General features: G+C 41.2%; 1 protein-coding gene across 1 annotated transcript in view; it reads left to right on the top strand.

Moving 5' to 3' along the window:
* The window catches only part of LOC123253459 (endoplasmic reticulum-Golgi intermediate compartment protein 1-like), a 62,307-nt gene that overhangs the window by 17,008 nt on the left and 21,952 nt on the right, over positions 1-23,347 (top strand). Inside the window, exons 4-6 of the mRNA XM_044682649.1 lie at positions 4,978-5,082; positions 10,325-10,385; positions 18,355-18,455. Of these exons, the coding sequence (XP_044538584.1) occupies positions 4,978-5,082; positions 10,325-10,385; positions 18,355-18,455 (267 nt within the window). The remainder of the gene's footprint in view (positions 1-4,977; positions 5,083-10,324; positions 10,386-18,354; positions 18,456-23,347) is intronic.

The raw sequence follows: 23,347 nt of genomic DNA on the forward strand, positions 1-23,347 counted from the left end.
CAGTAAAGTTTGTAGGATGCCAAAGTAATCAACTTGATCTCCTGAGTCTGGAGCTTGGTGGTCTTCCTTTCTTCCCTGGGGCCATATTCTATTTCAGTTTGGAATGCACTGTTTTATAAACTTTGTTTTCCAAAGAACACAAATTGAAAACAGAAGCATAAGTGACCTATTACCTTGGCTTAGCTACAGGGACCAAATTCAGAGTTTCAAATTTCATTCATGTCCTTTCATCCTGCAAAAGGAAATTAAAGTGGAGATACTACAGACACCTAAAATAGGACGTGAGTGACACATTTTTGCCCAGAGTCATAGTCTTTGTGGCTCTGAATTAGATATTGATAGATACTGATTAGATCCTTAGGCAGCTAGATGACTTAGTGGAGAGAGTTGCTGGGTTTCGAGGCAGGAAGACTCATCTTCCTGAGCTCAAATCTAGCCTCAAACACTTACTAGCTATGAGACTACGGGCAAATCATTTAACTCTGCCTCAGTTTCTTCATCTGTAAAATGAGTTGAAGAAGCAAATAGCAAAACCACTCCACTATCCCAAATGAGGGTCATGAATCAGACATGACTAAAAAACAACTTCAACAAACTTCCATTCTAATGAGGAAGATAACACTTAATGGAAGGTTTTGACAAATGGCAGTGCCTCTTCTTGAATGTCATTTCCACTCATAAAATCATATTGGTTTCTCATGTTAATTGGTTTCTCATGTTGGTGGCAAGAATATTACTCTCTGGATCTTTAAGACTGGGTCCAGATCATGTGAGGAAATCCCCTCTGCCAGTGCAGGCTGGTACCTTCTCTGAAATTTAGAGGGTTGAGCCCCGAGTGGTAAAGGGATTTGCCCAGTAGGCATCACACTACCTGGTGGTATCTGTCATAGGCAACACTGGAGCCCAGGTCTACCTGGTTTTGAGGAAGATTTTAGCCACTTATTCCTCTCCACCTCTCTTTAAAGTGTTCTACTAATGTGGATTAATATTACTGATAAGTTTTGAAAGATAGTAACTTTAAAGTAATCATGATGAGGCTTCAAGATGGCTTATTTTTATCTCGGTAATTTGAATAACTGACATCTTCTATCCCTCTCTTTTTGTACCAAAAAGTAGTTTCCCTCCTTCCGTTATGTACCTTTAATCTATGGGGAGTTGAGCATAATATGAATTTATAAACAAGTTTATATCCTGGAAAGTCAGAACAGCCACCATACATCTAAAACAAATGATGTTAGATTGACTATTTCAGACTGTGTTGGCAACTCAACTACTTGGTTGAAACGGTTTGAAACCTCGGTTGGGTGGCATTTTTTTGGAGTGAACTGACTCACTGAGTCAGCAGGAGGTAGTCAGGATTTAGGCAAGCATTATGTGATTGGCACCAAATGTTTTTAAGTCCATTAGTGAAGGCTACGTGGGTTTCTAAATCACATGTCCTCAAAATTTCTCATTTCTGCAGGCCAGCACTTGTTTTTGTGAGTCACCCTATTTTATCAAGCTGGGTTGCAAGCAGTATCCTTGTGATTGGGGGGAGGAAGGGAGAGAAACTAGTATAGAAATAAATTATTGAGTCAGACCTGCTTGGGGGTGGCGGGGCAGTCCCACATATTGAGAGACAAATACCCAGTATAGGGGAGTTCTTTGAATCATTTAACTTAAGGGATCTCATAGCTCAGACCTCAAATAAGATCTTCTGATTATCAAAGTATCCGATGAAAAAAAAAGAGCCTTAGAAATCATGGGATCCTAGTGAAAGTCTTCAGTATCTTGTCATTCAATAGGCATTTATTAAGCACTTGCTGTGTGCCACACCCTATGCTTGGTTCTGGGAAGGCCAAGCAAAATCAGAACAGTATCTGCCCTCAAGCGTCCTATATTCCTTGGAGGGAAACAAGATACTCATGTATCAGTAAATGAATAAAAGCCATTAATTAAGCACTTACTAAGTGCCAAGAACTGTGCTAAATGCTTGGGATCCAAATGCCAAGGCAAAACAGTCCTTGCCCTCAAGGAGCTTATTATATTCTAGTGGGGGAAACCATACATACATCTGGGAGAGTGGCCAAGGAAGGGAGTCATGGCCTGAAAAGTCACCAAGATGGTGAGTGGAACAATAGAGAAGTTCATTAACACACCCCTTCTGGGGCAGTTAGGTGGCTCGCTGGATTGGGTGCCAAACCTAAGGAGACTGGAGGTCCTGGGTTCAAATCTGACCTCAGAGACTTCCTACCTGTATGACCCTGGGTAAGTCACTTAATCTCCATTGCTTAGCCCTTACCTCTCTTCTACCTGAAACCAATACATAATATTGATTCTAAGGTAAAGAAAAAGAAAGGAAGGAAGGAAGGAAGGAAGGAAGGAAGGAAGGAAGGAAGGAAGGAAGGAAGGAAGGAAGGAAGGAAGATTCTTTCCAGAAGCAGTGGCAGTGGTAATTTGATCACAGCTTTCAAAGAAGCAGCTTTTGTAATATAGAATGTGATGTCACATATCCCAGAGGCAGCTAAATGGTACAGAGGACAGAGCCCTCGGCTTGGATTCAGGAAGACTGGTCTTCATGAGTTCAAATCTGACCTCAGACACTTACTAGCTATGTGATCCTGGGCAAGTCACTTAACTCTGTTTGCCTCAATTTCTTAATCTGTAAAAATGAGCTGGAGAAGAAAATGACAAATTGCTCTGCTATCTTAGCCAAGAAAACCCTAAATGGGGTCAGAAAGAGTTGGATACAACTAAAAGGACTGAATGACAACAAACCCTAGACTAGTCACACTGACTTTTCTTTTTAAAAGCTCACCTTCCATCTTAGAATCAATATTGTATATTGGTTCCAAGGCAGAAGAGCAGTATCGGCTAGGCGATGGGAGATAAGCGATTTCTCCAGGGTCACACAGCTAGGAAATATCTGAGGCCAGATTTGAACCTAGGACCTCCCATTTTGCCCATCTGGTTCTCTATTTACTGAACTACCTCACCCTCTCACTTTATTCTTGAAGACCGTCTAGATCTTTAGTAGAGGGAGATTGCTTATCTGAGAGTGAGATGAACAGTCATCAATGAACAATAGTTCCTGCTCCTATCCTTATCTCTATCTTAGAGAAAGAAGAGTTTGGGAGGCTGGCAAGAGAATGACCCAGGATGAAGAAGAGGATTCGTTGTCTCAGGGGGTACATAGCTGAATGCCTCAGCTCCACCCAGGCATGACCTCTAGTGGTCCAGTTTGGAGGGTAAATATAAACCAAATATGAGGAAAGCAACACACTAAGTCCTAATGGAGAAGGCCAATTGAGGGGTACGAATTAGCTTTTGAATTGGGCTTTAAAGGAACCCCAATCTAAGAGGCAGAAGTGAAATAAGAAGATATTGCAGGCATGGCAAATAGAACATCTTGGGTGAAGAACAAACACGTAGAACAGTTTGGCTGAAGTGTGAAATGTAGTAGGGGAGTAATGTGGATGAAGCCAGGAAAGGGAAGTGGAAGCCAGATCCTGATGGGCTTAAAGTGCCAAGCCAAGGAGTATGTATTTGATCTTAAAGGCAATAGAATCTCTGGAGCTTTTTGATTAAGGGATTTGTAACCTAGTCAGGTCTGTGCTTTAGAAATATCAATCTAAGAGCCAACTGGGTGTCTCAGGGGATTGAGATACAGGCCATAGGAAGTCCAGGGTTTAAATGTGGTCTCAGATACTTCCATGTTGTATGACCCTGGTCAAGTCACTTAACCCCCATTTCCTAACCCTTAATGCTCTTCTACCTTGGAACCAATACATAGTATTGATTCTGAGATGGAAGGTAAGGGTTTAAAAAAAAAAAAAAGGATGATTGGGGATGTAGACTCGAAACTACCACACCAATGCAACTATCAACAATTTGGAAATAGGTCTTGATCAATGACACATGTTAAAACCAGTGGAAATGTGCATCTGCCATCCACAGAACATTATGCTAGGTGCTGGGGAAGATGTAAAATTTAGACAGGATAGTCAACAGTCAATAAACATTTTTTGTTGTTGTTCACTTGTTATTCAATAATGTCTGATTCTTTGTGACCCCTTTTGGGGTTTTCCTGGCAAAGACACTAGAGTAATTTGTCATTTCCTTCTTTGGCTCATTTTACAGATGAAGAAACTGAGGCAAGTAGGTTTAAATGACTTGTCCAGGGTCACAAAGCTTGTAAGTGTCTGAGGCTGGATTTGGAACTCTGAAAGAGGAATCTTCTTGATTTCAGGCCTAATATTCTAACCTCTGTGCCACCTAGTTAAAACACTGTGAAACAATACAAAGAAAGGCATAAATACTCCGTACTCTTCTCAAGGAACTCACATTCTTTTCTTTTTTTTATTTTTCTTTTTAAACTCTACTTAAACTGTCTTAGAATCAATACTATCTATCCATTCCAAGGCAGAAGAGTGGGAAGGGCTAGGCAATGGGAGTTAAGTGACTTGCCCAGGGTCACACAACTAGGAAGTATCTGAGGTCACATCTGAACCCAGGACCTCCTGTCTCCAAACCTGGCTCTCTATCCACTGAGCCAATGAACTGTCCCTGTAACTTACATTCTAAAGTAAGATACACTATCTCTACCCTCACAGAGCTTAGGAATGCAGGTATCATTGTCTTCCAGGTATGATGGAGTTTCCACCTGTAATGGGCACTTCCCCTCACTCTCCCACAATGTGTCATTTGATGAGACACCTTATCCCTCTAGGTGAGATCATATTTGTAAAGCTTAGCACAGTGTCTGGCACATAGTGGGCTCTAAAAACTACTTGTTCCCTTCCTTCCTTCCTAGGGCGCATCCTGATACTTGAACGGTGGCCCAGAGTCCTCCTTACATCCCAGTTTGGATAAGTCATCCTCAGGTCCCGTGGATTCTGTCCAGCTTCCCATAGACTCAGGAGAGGAGGGAAAGGGACATTTTTCTAATAGCTTGTTTTTCCTGTGTTTTTTTGCCCTGTGGGCTGTTGGCCCAAATAGGTCCCTGGCAACTTCCATGTATCAACACACAGTGCCACTGCACAGCCCCAGAATCCAGACATGACTCATGTCATCCACAAGCTGTCCTTTGGAGACACGCTGCAGGTGAGTTCTCCGACCACAGTGACTTGAAATTGTGATACCGAGACCAAGAGAGGTTTGTTATTTCTAAATGAATTGGGCATCTGGGTGAAAGGGGTCATTTAAGGGGTGGATTCCATTTACCCTTGGGAAGATGCTTTTTACTGAGGACCTCATAGACTCAGAAGGTGGGTGGAGTAAAATTGTGGGTGGGGAAGAGGCAAGAGTGGGTTAGATGTCTCTTTTGCCCTCCACCCTTTCTGGGAAGAGACCTGACAAAGGGGAAGCCTTAGTTTCTTCTTGATTTCATCTGGAGAAAATTCCTCTTTTTCTTCCCATCAAGTTTATTTAGGATTCATTTTTTTTAATCTTTACCTTCTGCCTTATAATTGATATTAAGTATCATTTCTAAAATGGAAGAGTTATAAGGGCTAGGCAATTGGGGTTAAGTGCCTTTTCCAGGGTTGAACAGCTAGGAAGTGTCTGAGTGAACCCAGGACCTCTTGACTCTAGACCTACTTCTATCCACTGGGCACCTACCTGCCCCTAAAATTCTTCTAAAGAAAGTCAGTTCTATAGGGGGCAGCTGGGTAGCTCAGTGGATTGAGAGCCAGGCCTAGAGATGGGAGGTCCTGGGTTCAAAACTGACCTCAGACACTTCCCAGCTGTGTGACCCTGGGCAAGTCACTTAACCCCCATTACCTACCCTTACCCCTCTTCTGTCTTGGAGCCAATACTGTGTATTGGTTCCAAGATGGAAGGTAAAGGCTTGAAAGAAAGAAAGAAAGAAAGAAAGTCAATTCTACTTTTCTCAGTCCTCTCAGGTGAACTTCAGTATCTCCTCCATCCTTCTGCTTCAACTAGGTTGGCATTTAATTTGATACAATCTATGATTTCCCACTTGGCCCTACTTATTCTGCTGTACTTTTAAAACCTGCTTTGATTTGATCTCACAAGGCTTTGGTGATGTCTTTTCTCACTCTTTGTACACACTACATGCACTCACTCTCACACACTCAATTCCATAACTTCATTACTGATTTCCCAATCACTCTATTCATTTGATTGCCCAACAGGAACAGCTCATGCTGTCGTAATCTTAACAACCTGTTCCATGACCAGCCACATCCAAGCATGTGCTGACCTATAATAAACTTTCTATCATGCAAAAAATCATGTTAGGCACTTTTTTTTTTAAACCCTTACCTTCCATCTTGGAGTCAATACTGTGTACTGGCTCCAAGGCAGAGGAGCGGTAAGGGTAGGCAATGGGGGTTAAGTGACTTACCCAGGGTCACACAACTGGGAAGTGTCTGAGGCCAGATTTGAACCCAGGATCTCTCATCTCTAGGCCTTTTCTTGGTGTGCATGATGTCTGGTACATAGTAAAAGATGATTAATAAGTGTTTTTTGATTAATTGTTAGAGGGGAAATTGTCCATACCTCTCCCCTCAATCAAATGTTCGTGTCTTTTTTTTGTTAAACCCTTACCTTCCATCTTAGAATCATTACTGTGTATTGGTTCCAAGGCAAAAGAGCTCGGGAATAGCGGTTAAGTGACTTACTCAGGGTCACACAACTAGGTAGTGTCTGACTCTCAAACCACTGAGCCACCTAACTGTCCCCGTTCATGTCTTTAGACAACCAGAAATGGAGGACTTGGAAGACAAGTCAAGGCTTGAGCTTCGGATCTGGGAGCTTTTTCTGTACAAGAAGTAATGAAATATCATGTGACTAGACAAGCTCCTTGAGAATGGAATTATGGAAAAAGCAATGTGACCAATGTGGTGGTCAGCTTCAGTTGGCAAAGGGAAGAAAAACAACATGGGTGGAAAGAGTCAGAAAGGAAAGAGGAAGCCATTGAGTCAGAAGTCCAAGTTTAAGAGTATCCAGAAGGAAGTTGTTGACATTTTCAAGTGTAGTGGGGAAGAAAGATCTCTGGGTTAGAGCAAGAGGCATGGGGTAGCCATAGAGCTGTCTTAGTAAAGTCAGAATAATAAGTAGTATTTATACAGCGCTTTCTTTGTGCCTGGCACTGTGTTAAGCACTTGGAAATTGTTGTTTCACTTGAGTAACATGGTAGACAACTAACAGGGAGCCAAGGAAAAAGGAAGGTAGTGAATAAATTAACATAACAGCTATAGATAGTTGGAAGAAATTTGGTGTAAAAGGACAATGATCAAAATAGGATGGCCCAGGGGCAGCTAGGTGGCTCAGTAGATTGAGAATCAGGCCTGTCTGACATCCGACACTTCCCAGCTGTGTGACCCTGGGCAAGTCACTTGACCCCACTGCCTAGCCCTTAACCACTGTTCTGCCTTAGAACCAATACACAGTATTGATACTAAGATTGAAAGGTAAGGGTTAAAAAAAAAAAGAATGTAAGTTTTTCGAGGGCAAAGATTGCCTTTCCTTTTACTATTAGCATAGTTCCTGGCATGGCTCATACTAAGTACTTAATAAATACTTTACCTCTCTGTCTCTGACAAAGGATTATCAACCTCTCTCTGTCCAAAGACCTTCAGTGATGAAAGATCTACCATGGTCTGAGACAGTCAATTCCAACTTAGAGCAGATTTAATCGTGAGAGTGATTTTCCTTACATAGAACCTAAACGTGTCTCCCTGGAGCATCTTGGCTCTGACCCCTGGCAAAACAAGTCTAATCCTTATGTGGCAGCTCTTCTAGTTACTTGAAGATATCTATCTTGTCCCTGTCCTACCCCTATCCCCCAAGTCTTCTCTTTTCTAAGTTAAACACTTCTAGCACCGTCAGCCAGTCTTCAGTGTCTGAGGATTTAACATCAAGATCATTTATTATCCCCAACACCTTTGATATTCTCTAGCTTGTCAATGAATGTCCTTCCTACTTACAACTCAGTAGATAGAGCACCAGGCTTGGAATCAGAAGGAGCTGGATTCAAATTAGGCCTCAAATACTTCCTAGCTGTGTGACCCTGGGCAAGTCATTTAATTCCAGTTGCCTACTCCTTTCCAGTCTTCTGCATTGGAACCAATACCTAGTATAAATTCAAAGAATATGTGTGTGTGTGTGTGTGTGTGTGCATGCATATATATACTCAATGTTTTGTACAATTTAATTTAATTTTGAATTTGATGTTATAACTATATCACCTTTTTGTCACTATCTCGTCAACCAAAGGCTGGACTGGACTGACTTTTTTTAATACTTTTTTAAAAATAATTTTTAATTAATTAATTAATTTAGAGTATTTTTTCCATGGATACATGATTCATGTTCTTTCCCTCCCCTACTTCCACCCCCTCCCAAAGCCAAAGAGCAATTCCACTGGGTTTTACATGTGTCATTGATCAAGACTTATTTCCATATTATTAATATTTAATATTAATATTAGGGTAATCACTTAGAGTCTACATTCCGAATCATGTCCCCATCACAATTCTAAGAATATTAAGGGGGGGGGGGTTGTTTGTTTCTTTCTTCAAAGAGCAGAAGGCCAAGGACAAATCAGTGGAAGTGGAGGGAAGACTGTGCCAAGTCAAAGTTTACTTAATAATGGAAAGCCTTGAGCATGCTGAAGGGCAAGAAAGCAATGTTGAAATACAAAGCAGAAAGAGAGCAGTTAGACAGCCAGGAAGAGTGTGGATCAGCAGAGATCAGGAAAGGGAAAAGTACAGAGAAGATGGCATCTGGGGAAATTAACAAAAGGAGAGACGGAAAGTTAAGATGCTTCTAAGGTTCCCAGTCTTTTGGGGCCAAATTTCTGCTAGTGGTGGAGGAGTAGAACAGAGAGGGACAGGGTTTAGAAGCCCATGAGTTAGTTCTCTGTAGAGGGATGCATGTTGTCAGCTTTGCCAGCTCAGAGGAAGGCTGGTGGGTTTTCCCTTTTATAGATGGAGAGATTTCAGTTTCATATAGGCCATTTGGACTATGGACTATAGAATCCCCATTTGGATTTGTGGAGTCTATAAAGTGAATTTAGTTGGAGGACCAGGAGAGGATAGAAAGAGGACACTGACCTCTAAAAGGGGAAGATCATCTTGTTTCCAATTTCCTGACATAGCACTTTGGTTACATAGGTACAGTAAAGGAGAAGAAGACCCCCAACCTATATTTTGAACCTTATCTCCAAATTACTCACCTTTCCAAACCCTCTGCTCTGGCCAAACTGGTTTAATCATTGCCTAGCAAAGCTTCTCTCCACTGCTCTTTGCTCTGGGTCATGACATTCCTTCAAGCCTCAGCATAAAAATCCCTTCTTGTTTATGAAAAGCAGTGCAGTACCATAGTAAAAAGGCTGACTTTGGAGTCAAAGGCTCCAGTTTCAAATCTTGACCCAGTCACTTGTGACTTCTGGCAAGTTACTTGACCTCTGAGGATTTTAGAGTGCCATGAACTAGATAGGATAAGAAAACAATTAAAATCTTTATTTTCCCTGTCCTCTAACCCAAGTATAAAACATGCCATTTGTGGCCCAAATCAGGTTAAAATTTAATTGGGTAGGGGAGAGGGAAAGAACATGAATCATGGAACCATGGAAAAGTATTCTAAAAACAAACAAATAAATAAATCAATGAAATTTTCAGGAATTTTAATTGGGAAATATTTAATAAAACAAATGAAAATATAATAGAATACAGATGATGTTAATATTTAGTCTTTCTAAATCAATATGTGGCCCACAAGGATCCCTATTATGGTTTAATGGCCGTGTTTCTGTTTGTGTGTCTCACCACTGCTCTAACTGAAAGTTAGCATTCCTTCAGATGTGAATATAAAAACAATATAATTCTGAGCCTGGGTTTGTTGATACATACACAGAATCAAAGCTACTGGGCAGGCTGAGGCTGGGGTATCTCTTGAGTTCAGGAATTAGGTGTCCACACTGTTTGGCATCAATATTGTAAGTCCCTAAGCACAGAATCTGCCTACGGCGAGATGAACCAACCAAGTTAGAAACTTCAGTGCTATTAAGTAGTAGCCCCTACACTTCCACTTGGGCAACCTGGGGAGAGCCAGTCTTTTTTTTTTTTTTTAAACCCTTACCTTCCCTCTTAGAATCAATACTGTATATTTGGTTCCAAAGCAGAAGAGTGGTAAGGGTGGGCAATGGGAGGTTAAGTGACTTGCCCAAGGTCACACAACTAGGAAGTGTCTGAGGCCAGATTTGAACCTAGGAACCCTTGCACTAAATGACCTCTGTATCTGTGATCCTATAATAAACTTCTCCTAATCCCTCTGATCTTCTGTGGAAATTATTGATACAAGCTGTGTTTGTCTCCAGGTTCAGAACATTCACGGAGCATTCAACGCTCTAGGAGGAGCTGACAAACTCACTTCTAACCGTACGTATCTCAGATGGGAGCACGATTCAATCACTGGACCCATAAATGCGGCAGGAATTGAAGAAGTATACCATCTTGCTCAGAATTATAACTGATTCTTTGGAGTTCTGGAATCAGACTCTGTGATGTGATCTTTACTTAGGGAAAGCTAAGGCTCTCGCTAACCCGGCCATGCCTGGAGATTTCCTCTGTTGATGGAGTTAGGTTCAGTTTGACCTGCTATCTTGTTACAATTATTCCCAGCTTCTACTCAGGCTGCTCTAATAATAATGGTGCTGATAAGGATAGCTCTTCAAGGTTTGAAAAGTGCTTTTCATATGTTATCTCATTGGAGCCTCACAGCCCCACTATGAGATAGGTGCTATTATTATCCGCATTTTATAGATGAGGAATTTGAAGCTCCAAGATATAACTTTTCTAAATTACTTCCCCCTGGAGTCCACATAGCTAGTTTGTGTTTGAGTCAGGACTTCAATCTAAATCTTTATGATTCTGGGTCTAACACCCTGCTTAAATACTTGAAGGATTGGGATATGTTTTTCAGTGGATGGAAAAGAGAGATGGCTGGAGTGTGTAGGTTCCTTAAGGGCACAATGCTATGTCATCGTTAATCTTCGTGTCCCCAGAAGCTAACACACAGTACATGCTGGGAATAACTATTGAATTGAGGAGAGGCCATGTGGTATAGTGAAGAGAGCACTGGAATTTGGAGGATGAGAACCTAGGATGGAACCTTGGCTCCAATGGCAGTCTCTCTGTTTCAGTTTCTTCCTTTCTAAATTGAGAAGGTTGCATCCCCTAAAACTCTATCATCTTACAACTGGCTGTTCCATTTCCTCTCCCCTTTGTAAACTGCCCCCATTCTTGAAATTTACTTTACTTCTACTCTTCTGCAACTTTTATGCATTTCCTATTAGACTAAATAATAAACTAACCTAAACACATACCCTCCCATATGCAAAAACATACACAAATATGATTTACACATGCATATACCCCTATACCACTTAAATATGTGTACATTTTTTGACTAAAGTATGACTGAAGGATATCATCCAAAGAAAGCATAGGATTTAGTTCTATAAAGAGATCTAGTCTGACTCCTGTTCTTATTCCTCCCCTACATTCATTAGATCATGAACTCCTTGAGAGCAAAAACTATCTTTAGTGTCCTTTTGTATCCCCAGCTCAGCACATAGTTGACACTTAATAATAAATTGATGGAAATGCAGAAAGAGTCTCAAATGGAGAGTGATTTGTCCAAGAAGAAGGACTGCACTCCCGGTCAAGTACACATTCATAGCACTTTTCTCTCGATATCACTCCTGTATGCTACAACACATTTTGTCCTAAAGCCATAGCCAGTCTCTGCTTAAGATCACATGGAATATTTCAGCTGCCTAAAAATGGCAGTGAAAGGGTAGACCAAGAAAGGTTTGGGATTGGATGAGATTGTTCAGCCCATGAAAGACAATAACCCCCAATCTGAAGAAGTCTTTTGTTGTTTAATTGTATCAGTTGTAATGATTAAAAATGATAAAGGCTGATATTACTAGAGAAATTAATATTTTAATTGCCATGGCCAAGTTGATAAAGTATATAATTAGACCATGCGCCTGATAAAAGCTCTTCAAAGTTACCACCAGTGCCCATCATCGATATGTAGCCAAAAAAAAGGCCGTCTCAAGCCTGACCTCCGAATTTAAGCTGCCCTATATGTTGGGGACGACGTCCCCACATCCAAAACTGGAAACCCATTGGATCATGGGGAATGTAGTCTCAAAGTTCCCCACATGTCCACAGGAAGTTTGTAAGATACTTTTAAATGGGACCTCCCTGAATTACAAACGCACACAGTCATGTCGGACTCTTTGTGACTCCATTTGAGATTTTCTTGGCAAAGATACTGGAGTGCTTGCCATTTCCTTCCAGCTCATTTTACAGATGAGGAAACCAAGGTAAACAGGGTTAAGTAACTTGCCCAAGATCACATAGCTAGTAACTGTCTGCGACCAGATTGGAACTCAGGAAGATGAGTCTTTCTCCAGGCCTGGCCCTCTCTCCACTGTGCCACCTTCCTGAGTCTGAAGAAGTTCTCCCCATCCTTATCTTGCTGTAAAGTAGAATTAAAATTGTATTGACTAAAATAGAAGGCCTTATGTTTTCCATGATGGAAAGCCCTTCTGAGTAGTCTGGCATTTTGGGGCAGCAGGGTGACTTAGTGGCCCTAGTCCTATCTCTGTCTCTGGCATGGTAGGTGGGGAGGAGGGATGATCAGCCAGTGCTTTTCCTTGTGCAGCTTTGCCCCCTTATAACATAGAAATCCCCTCTCACTGCCTACCTTTTATGCTGTGTCCAGTGGTAGAGCCCCTTTGTTAGTCCTGCTTTGACTTCTGTCCTTTTGAGAAGCTTTGTAATGATTGGTTTGGAAGGAAATTCAGAGCAGCTCAAGGATTCTCTGGTTACTCCACTGCCATCTTGGCTCCACCCCTGCTCAGTGGACTGAGAGCCAGGCCTAGAGAGGGAAGGTCCTGGTTTCAAATTTGGCCTCAGACATTTCCTAGCTATGTGATCCTGGGCAAGTCACTCAACTCCCATTGCCTAGCCTTTACTCCTCTTCTGCCTTGGAACCAAAACACAGTATTGATTCTAAGATGGAAGATAAGGGTTTAAAATTTTTTTTAAAAGAATAGTCTGGCATTTTGAAAATATGCCCAGCGGGCTCCAGAGAGGTGACCTAACCCTGTCTGCTCTTTTCCACTTCCTTCCTCCTGTTACTAACTTCTGGCTTTCTTTACATTTTTAAAATTCTTGCCCCTGGAGCACTTAGTCAGCAGAAAGATGTTCGATCCTGAGGCTACAATATGCCTGTGAGAGCAGCTGCTTTGTACTGGCTCCTTCCCTTACCCCTAGGCTGCTTTCATACTTAGCAACTAGCCTTGGCAACTTAACATCTCTCTCTCTCTCTTTTTTTTCCCCTCCAGACAAGGCCAGGCTTTTCCCTGAACTCCCAGAGACTTTGTGCCCCCAGCCAGAATTTTCACTTTGGTATGGAAAATATAGAAGGTCAGAAGCTACAAGGCACCTTAGAGATCACCTGTCATGGAAAGGATATTGGGAGCCTGAAGGAGGGCTTTGGCGGTGTTATCTCCTAAACCCATTTCCATCCAATATTCTTTCCATTCTAACCATTGGGAGCCCCTTAGATCAGAGATCACTGTCTATTTCTTTTTAGAGACCCAGGTTCAAATTCATTCTCTGAAGCTTATTACCTATAAAATGAAGAGATTGGACTTGATGGCCTCCAAGACCTCTTTCTTTTGAGACCTCTAATGGGCCTGTGATCTTATGACTTCAAGTATCTTGTGTAAAGCTCTCTATACAGAGAGTTTTCAAGGAAATATTTGTTCAAGTCACTATAAGGATTCTTGCCAACCCTTTCACCCAGAAAGCCCATTGAGGCCCAAAACATGTACTAAGTGCTCTTGGAAGAGACAGAAAGATGATAAACCCTTCTCTGTGCTTCCTTGTTCAGTGAAGAGACTAGGGGGCAAGGGGCTGAGTAGTATGTGGATGTGGGAGGGAAAGATTAGGGGTACCCTATGTGTGAAAGCAGGAGCAGCCATGGCTCAGTGATTAAGAGCACTGAGCCAGGAATCAAGAAGATCTAAGTTCAAATCCAGCCTCAGACATTTCCTAGTTGTGTGACCTTGAGCAAGTAACTTCACTTCTGTATGCCCAGGAGGCATCTAGGTGGCCCAATAGATAGGGGGCTGGGCCTGGATGCAGGAAGACTGAGTTCAAATGGGGCTTCAGACACTTCCTAGCTGAGGCAAGTCACTTAACCTCTGATTGCCTGACAAAAGGATCCACTGGAAAATGAAATGGCAGACCATCCCAGGATCCTTTCCAAGGAAATCCCATTGGGGGCAGCTGGGTGGCTCAGTGGATTGAGAGCCTGGCCTACAAATGGGAGGTCCTGGGTTCATATCTGACCTGACACTTCCTTGTTGTGTGGCCCTGGGCAAGTCACTTAACCCCCATTGCCTAGCCTTTACCACTCTTCTGCCTTGGAGCCAATACCCAGTATCAATTCTAAGATGGAAAGTAAGGGTTTTAAAAAAAACAAAACATGAATATGATCCATGGGGTCATGAAGAGTTGAAAAACTAAACAACAACAAAATTGTGAAAGCATGTTAGAAATCTAAGCCTAAAGAGGCAGAGGCAGCATGATATTGGGGAGGGAGTTGGAGTTAGAGATCCTGGGTTAAAGCCCCATCTCTGGTGCTTGTTACCTGTACAAGTCATTTGTTCCTTCTGGGCCTTAGTTTCCTTATTTGTGAAAGGAGAAGATTGGACTAGATAGTACCAGAAGTGTCTTCCATCTCTAAATTACTATTACCAATGATTTTTGGTAAAGTCATTTTTAATGATAAAATTAATAATTTTAATGATAAAAAATAAATTTTATAGCACTTGGAGGTTAGAACAAGTTTCCCTCATTCTGTGAGGTCAGTAGTCCAAATATTGTTACCCCCATTCCATAAAAAGGAAACTGAGGGGGCAGCTGGGTAGCTCAGTGGATTGAGAGCCATGCCTAGAGACGAGAGGTCCCGGGTTCAAATATGACCTCAGACACTTCCCAGCTATGTGACCCTGGGCAAGTCACTTGACCCCCATTGCCCAACCTTACCATTCTTCCACTTAGGAGCCAATACACAGTATTGACTCCAAGATGGAAGATAAGGGTTAAAAAAAAAAAAAAAAGAAAGGAAACTGAGGCTCAAGGAAATTCAGTGGCCTGCCCTAGGTCACACAGTCAGTAAATGCCTGAGCTAGGATGCAAACTCAGTTTCTCTTACTCCCAAGATCAGTGTTTTTCCCAGTCTTTGGAGCATTGTGTGTCTTTGCAGAAAAAAATTCCTGACTCATTTCGCTTCATTACACTCTGTAGGGTTTTCCAGAGATTCAGGTCTCCAGTTCCGATTGTAGTGATTATAAGGATTTTTAATTTTAGCAGCCAGAGTTTCTCCCCAGAAAGGTTGCATGGATGCTTCAGCATAATGTAGAGGTGACCCTGGGCTCTAAAAGACTGGGCTAATAGAGCATAGTCTGGCAGGTTCTGCTGAGCTGGGCTCAGAGGCTTTGAGCACAAACCCAGTGACAGTGTATCTGCCTTTCAAGGGCCAGCCGAGCTAAGTGCCCACATGCTGACCATCAGAATATAGGCATGAGGTAATCAATCCTTTGGCCAATGCAGCCCACACAACATAAAGGAAGAAAAGCAGCCCTTAGCCTCACCTTATCCCCTTCCTCCTTCAGCAGTGATGAGATGATCTCAGCTGTAGAGCAGGAAAGGACCATGGAAACCATTTAGTCCAACACTCCTGATTTTACAGCTAAGAACCAGAAAGATTAAGCAGCTTACCCCAAGGTCATAAATGGCAAAACTAGGATTCGATTCTAGACCAATGAATTCATCAACAAGTATTTATTAAGCATTTATTGACGTAATGGAGACAAAAACGAAATGCCCCTTGCCTTCAAGGAGTGTATATTCTATTGGGAAGATGACATGTACCATGAGTGCACACAAAATCTTTACAACATTCTACTGTATGGTTTGGAGCAGTGAGAATGGATAGAAGATGCTAAGAAGCAGGGGCAGCTCTGTTGCTCAGTGGATAGAATGCCAGGCCTGGAGATGGGAGGACTTGGGTTAAAATCTGACCTGAGATACTTCCTAACTATGTGACCTTAAGCAAGTCACTTAATCCAGATTGCCTAGCCCTTACCGGCTCTTCTGCTTCAGAATCAATCTTAGAGTTGATTCAAAGACAGAAGGTAAGGCTTTAAAAAAGAAGAAGAAGAAGCTAAGAATCACCAGCTGCTCCCTAACTCAAAAACCCATCAACATCAAAATTCAACATCAGAATTCTCCTAGTATTGCTATATAGCTATCAGTCTTAGGACTATGGACTCAAAATTGTAGGTAACTCAAAGGAAAATAGAGAACTAAATGGAGTTGTGTGTAATACACCCAATATGTTACCAGCAAATAATTAAGACCTAGAAGAGAGGTTCTTAACCTAGGGTCTGAGAACTTATTTTTAAAAAATCAAACGGGCACCTAGATGGCTTAGAGCAGTGATGGGCAAACTACAGCCCGCAGGCCAGATTCGGGATCCCTAAAATGTTCTATCTGGCTGACATTATTCCTAATCTGACGAATACAATGAGTAGGATACAATACAATGAAACTTCGAAAGAGTTGCCTTAGAAACAGACTGACAGATGAGCATTTCCTTTCCTTTGGCCCCTTCTTTAAAAAGTTTGCCCATCACTGGCTTAGAGGATTGAGTACCAGTCTTAGGAGTGAGAGGTCCTGGAAAATCTGGCTTCAGATACTTCCTAGCTGTGTCTAGGCAAGTCACTTGACCCCCTTGCCTAGCCCTTACTGCTCTTCTGCCTTGGAACCAATACACAGTATTAATTCTAAAAATGGAAGTTAAGGGTTTAAAAAAAATCATTTTGATAACCAAATTTCAGTATAAGTGGCTTTCTTTGTAATCCTACATATTTTATTCTGTTTTTTATTTTGTGCATTTAAAAACATTCTGAGAAAGGTTCCATAGACTTCTTCATCAGACTTCCAAAGGGATCCATGACACAAAAAAGGTTAAGAACCCCTGATCTAGAAGAAAGCTCCTAATAAATCCTCACTAGTGACTTTTATGGAAGGATATGGCCTACAGTCCCACACAGTGAGAGATTCTGTCCCAGTGGAGAGGGCAGCCACACCAATGAGACCACAGATCCACTGGAACATTTCTGGTTTCTTTAAAGTGCCAAAGTAACCAGGAATGCTAGTTACCATGTCCACTTATAAATGAGATGTTCTTTTAATATAATCTGTAAATGATTCAGTGACTATAATCCCTTATATAGGATCCAAGGTAAACCATCCTTATAGAATTCTCTCAGGGGAAAAGTGCTCTAGTATATGTAGGTTTTCTTGGATTAGACTAAAACTAGAGAGATAGAAGCCAAGCAGGTAAAGAAAATACCTCTCTAACCTCTTCCAACTGAACTTTCTAGTTTCTTAATTTAATCAGTCAAGGATCTGTCTGAGGCACCAGAAGAACAATAATGACCATTGGGGTAGAGTAGGAAAAGTACTGGATTTGGAATCAGAAGACCTGGGCTCTTTTACTTACTAACTGTGTGACCTTAGTCAAGTCATTTCATTGGGCCTCCATTTGATCATCTGTAACCTGAGGAAGTTAGACTAGATGTTTTCCATGGTTCCTTCTAGCTTTTCACCCTGTTATCTGGTTATATGACAGAATCGGTATGGGATGAAGTGACTGTGAAGAGAATTTGGGAACTTTAATCTTTAATACCTAACCTTGTTGACAAATAATCTCTAACATTTAGTAACCACTCAAAGGATTTGAATGTTTTCTTTTTTGTACAAGCTTTAGTGGTTTTTATTTATCAAGTTAATTTGAAGGATAAATTTAAATTAGCTGATACTGTTATCTTTAATTTACTGAGGAGGGGGCAGCTGGGTGCTCAGTGGATTGAGAGCCAGGCCTAGAGACGGGAGGTCCTAGGTTCAAATCCGGCCTCAGACACTTCCCAGCTGTGTGACCCTGGGCAAGTCACTTAACCCCCATTGCCTACCCTTACCACACTTCTGCCTTGGAATCGATCCAAGACAGAAGGTAAGGGTTTTAAAAAAAAATTTACTGAGGAGAAACCTGAAGTGAATCAGGTATAACAGAAGAATGGAAATGTATGCTCACATGCATGCACACACACATACACATATACATTCTTTGAAATTCCCAATCCATTGCATTAGTAGATCCAAATCAGATTTAGGATGATTTTATCCTAGTTATAGGAAACAAAACTAATTTAACTTTCTTATTGGTGTCTCCTTTTTTTCATCTTTCCTGCAGCCCTTGCATCCCATGATTACATCTTGAAGATCGTCCCCACAGTGTATGAAGATAAGAGTGGAAAGCAGCGGTACTCATACCAATATACGGTCGCCAATAAGGTAAGCAGCAGTCTGGGGACCAACAGGTTGAGCACTCAGAAACCCCTCAGTGAAAGTCATTTGAAATTTCTATTAAACAATTCCAAAGAACTCATGCTGAAAAAATGCTCTCCGCCACCAGAGAGAAAACTGATGAACTCTCTGTGCGAACTCAAGGAGCATGTTCTCACTTGCTTTTTCTTCAAATATGGCTAATATGGAAATATGTCTTGCATTATTTCCTATGGATAATAGCTGTCATATTGCTTGCCTTCTCAGTGGGTGGGAGAGAAGGGCAGAGGGAGGAAGAGAATTTGGAACTCAAAATGTAAAAAGAAGGTTTAAAATAAATAATAACTTTTTTCATTCTAAAATTTCCTTTCTGCTTTCACTGAGCTGCTTAGGGTACATTTAGGCATTATAGAAGTGTGCAATTGCAACCTCTGCTGGCGGAGAGAGGAATATAAGGGCTCTGAGAAGAGCTGCTCATTGTGCCAGCTGTAGAGAGGGGCAGGGGCCAGGGTCGCCCTCAGGCAGGGTTAGTGTGATGGACTAAAGTCAATCCCCTGGGAATACAGAGCCATCTGGGGACCCAGAGAGGCATAAGACAGCCTCAGTTATTTCTAAATCAGTAAGTTCTATGCCTGCTGCCAGCAGAGACAAAGCAAGTTATAGAGGATCATCATTTGAGAGCTAGAAGGAATCCTTGGGTCCCTTTGTCCAGCACCCCCATTTTACAGATGAGGAAACTGCCCAGAGAGAAGTACAATGACTACTTCAATGGTATACAGCTAGTAATGGAAAAGGCTGGAGTCCTGAGATTCCAAATCCAGGGTCTCTTCCTCTGGACCAAAACCCCCAAATGAACTATTCTTATAAACTCAAATATCTATCTTAATATTAAATATTATACAAATAGATAATGTACATTTCTAGATAACATAGTATGGATTTATACAATATTACATATATTGCATGCATGTACTGTATATTTATATAATCTGTGATATATAGTGTTTGTATAGTATTTATACAATATTAAATATTGTGTTTATGCCAGATTTATAAAAGACTATATTTTTAATGTGTATACAATCTTATGTATTGTTTATACATAATATATGTATATAATATATTATCATAAATTAATATGTTATAATGATAAATTAATATAACAGTTTCTATAATATGTTCTAAATATAATAGTATATAACAGTGGTTCCCAAACTTTTTTGGCCTATCGCCCCCTTTCCAGAAAAAATATTACTTAGCACCCCTGGAAATTATAAAACTATTTATTGAACTCAGAATAGAATGTAATACAAAAAAAAGTGTGGCCATCACTGCTTTCCTGGATCGCTGCAGCACCCACGAGGGGGCGGTAGCGCCCACTTTGGGAATCACTGGTATATAAGATATTATATGTATTAGGTATCTGTGTATTTCTTTTTTACCTGAACTAGGAACCACATCAAAGGTTCCCTTTCTATTCCACTCCCCCTGAAACAACAGCAGCAATGACTAAACAGTTATCAGAATTGGAAGGCACCTTTGACTTCATTTAGTCCAACCCTTTGATTTTTTATTTGCCTGAGCAGATGTGGAGTCTGAATTCAGATCTCCTAACTTCCAATCTAATGTTCTCTCCAGGACCTCATCTTTTCCTAAAATGAACCAATGTATTTTTTTAAACTGTTGAACTGGAACAAACCCAGAACATTAAATTATATACTATATAAGATCTTTGGCGTACCTACTGGAGTATTTCTGCCTCCATTGTAGTATAAGAGCATTACGTATTGAGGTCAGAAGACTTGGATTTGAATCCCAGCTCTGGCACTTACCATCTTTTTAAATGTGGACATGTCACTTTTCCTTCTAGGATTGCAGTTTCCCCATCTGAAAAGTGAGGGGTTTGGACTAGATGGCCACTAACTCCTAAGCCTATGATTCTCAGTCTCCTTGCCATAATATACAAATTGCTGGATAATACCTGACCTCAGACCCAGAAATATCTGATATACACTCCATGCTGTGAGGTCTGGTTCTAACTGGCCATTGGTGCCCTTACACGTCAGCATAACTGGGGAGATGATACTTGAGAGCTTTAACTGTTTTGCATTAGGATACACAGTATGGATTCTGAAGCTGATACTAAGCTGAATGAATTTGACTTTGAGAAAGACATGTGTTTTTTTCAGGAGCCATTCACTCCCTTTAGGAGATTAGCATTGTTAGGAAGCATTTGGGTCCATGAATCACTCAGAAAAAAACTCAGAAAATCTAAACTTGGAAGTTTAGCCAAATTCAATTTCTGTTTCTATATTCTCAAACCTCTGGTTATTCCTAGAAGATGTAAGAAAGAGTGCCTTGACTACATATATCAAAATCATAGATCAGGGACCATTATTCTCCTCCAGTAAAAAATCATCAGTGACTCATTCTTGCCCATTGTTGAAGTTTATACAGTTTGGCACCTTCTTGCATTTCTAATATTGTTTCATAATTTTCTTCTTTGATCAAGCCAAGAGATAGTCTTATCACTTTATTTTTCTCTTTTATTTACTTGGTTAGTCTGTCCCAATGAATAGATTTTTTTGTATTATGTATGGTACCTCTTCAAATTGGTAGATGTGCTAAATGGGTCTTGAACCACATGTGCCTAACTCTAATTACCCTAGACACTCTAAATTGAATCCTAGAATTATTAGTGACCTGTGCTACACCTAAAAGAACATACTTTTGCTTATTAGTTTCCTACTTAACCTTTAAAGACCAATTTACATCCACCCCTTCCATGAAACTTGCCCATTCCTTCCATAATTACCACCACTTATGACCTTGGAAATAGCCTTTCTCTTCAGATCCAACACAGTATTTTGCTCATTTCTTTCTTGCTTTCTTTTTAAACCCTTACTTCCATCTTAGTATCAATTCTAAGACAGAAGAGCAGCAAGGGGTAGGCAATTAAGACTAAGTGACTTGCCAAGGGTCACACAGTTAGAAAGTATCTGAGGTCCTCCTGACTCCAGGTCTGGTGCTCTATCCACTGTGCTACCTAGTTGCCCCTTTTTTGATCATTTATTTGATCCTGGTGTTTTATACTCTTCTGTGTTTGTATCTTTCCCTCTTTCAGACTATAAGCTCCTTGAGGACAGATTTTATTTTATTTAACCTTTTTTATTTCTCCCAGTATAGCTTTGTACATAGCAAAAACTTAACTACAAAAAAGTACATAGCACTTAAAAGCTTTGTGAATTTGAATGCTGTTCTGTATGACCCAGAATGGCTTTTGGGATCACCTACTCCTTTCTATTTTTTCCCTCTAGGCCATCCCTAACTGGCTGCTCTTTTATAAGTAAAGGTCAGCCTTTCCATTTTTTACATCAGGTCTCTGTTCCAAGTTCATGAAACTCATTCAAAAAACATTTCAAGAGTACCATCCTAAACTATATAAAAGAATATTTAAAAGCAGACATTTTTCTACCAATAATTTTCCCATAGCATTCTGGAGCTAGAAGGGGGACCGTTAGGTAGAGATAGTTGTTTAGTTTCCATTTTTTCTTAAAGATCCTCAGGGAAACTGATTCCAGTTGCCTAATCCCATCCCACCCTCAGTCTGCACATACATACATAATCAACCAAAATCTACCCAGTTTTAATTTAAGACTCTTTCCTATTGTTCATGACTTCTTTGGATACAGAGAACAACTGCTCATCTTCCCCCTCATAAAGCCTCTTTGTGTATTTAAAGACAGTAATGAGGTCACCTCTCTGACCTCTGTTATTTAGACTAAATTGCCCGGCTCTTCTAATCTGCCAAGTCATCCCCTTCTGATGGTGTTTGTCACTCTCCTGAGCTTTAATCTCTATCCATCTGCCAATCAGAGGTCCTTGCACTAGACTCTTTGGGGGAGGGGTTTCCCCCCAACCTTCTGCCTTCTAGTGAATAAGGTATGATCTGGCCACACCATTAGTGGGCAAGTCCCCTTCTCTCTTCACCCTCAGCTTCTCCATCTGCAAAATTGAAGGTTTGGGAAAGATATAAAAATGAATGGTTTCTTTCATTTCGAATATTAGGCCATTCTAAATCCTAACCGAGCTCTGACCTACCACAGGCCAGAAGTCAGCTAACTTCTGTTCAGTCCATCAGTGTTTATTTATCCAAGGCTAGCTCTGTGCCTGGCACCGGCCAAGGTTTTGTTCCACACCGTCCCCTGGAGCTGCCTTTGTAACAAAGTGTTAGGAAGAGGGTAAGTCGATCACTAAACAACGGCTCAGCATCTAGGCCAGGAGGCCCACAGGGATGGATGGCTGCGATTAAGGCAGGCTTCTTTGGTCTTGGTCTCGTTGGGTCACAGCTGTTCCCTGAGTGTGGCTGAAGCTTCCAGGCTCCTTTCTTGCCCTTTGGCTCTTCCTGCACTGTAGCCAGAGAGGTTGGCCTCCCCTCCAGTTGTCTCACAGGATAGAATTGATTCCTTCTGTTCAGTGTCACCGAACACCGATTAAGCTTTTTGGACCGGGACCTTTTTGAAAGTGCTCTTCAGCCAGGACAGCTTGCTCAGCTGCTGACATTTATATGAGTGGGATTGAAGCTGTGGCACTGAGCCAAAGCCACATTGTTAGGGCTGCTTTGCAAATTATGTCTAGGAAAAGGTAGAGGCAGCTCTTAGATCTGTAACTTTCAAAAGCGAAGAAGAGTTTAGAGGGAATAGTTCTTTGTTGCCAGCTAAACCTGAACTTCAGGGTTCAGTAGGGAGATGGCTACTAGGTCTTCAATCTCAATTCATTGTCTGAGTAGATCCACAAGTGTGGCTATCCAGATGGCTAGTCTTTGAACAGAGAATATCAGACCTAGAAGTGACTGCAGAGGCCAGCTCATCCAACGGCCTGCCTTTAAGAGTAGAAAACTG

The sequence above is a fragment of the Gracilinanus agilis genome, chromosome X (assembly GCF_016433145.1).
Source record: "Gracilinanus agilis isolate LMUSP501 chromosome X, AgileGrace, whole genome shotgun sequence".
In the NCBI taxonomy this organism is placed as follows: domain Eukaryota; kingdom Metazoa; phylum Chordata; class Mammalia; order Didelphimorphia; family Didelphidae; genus Gracilinanus; species Gracilinanus agilis.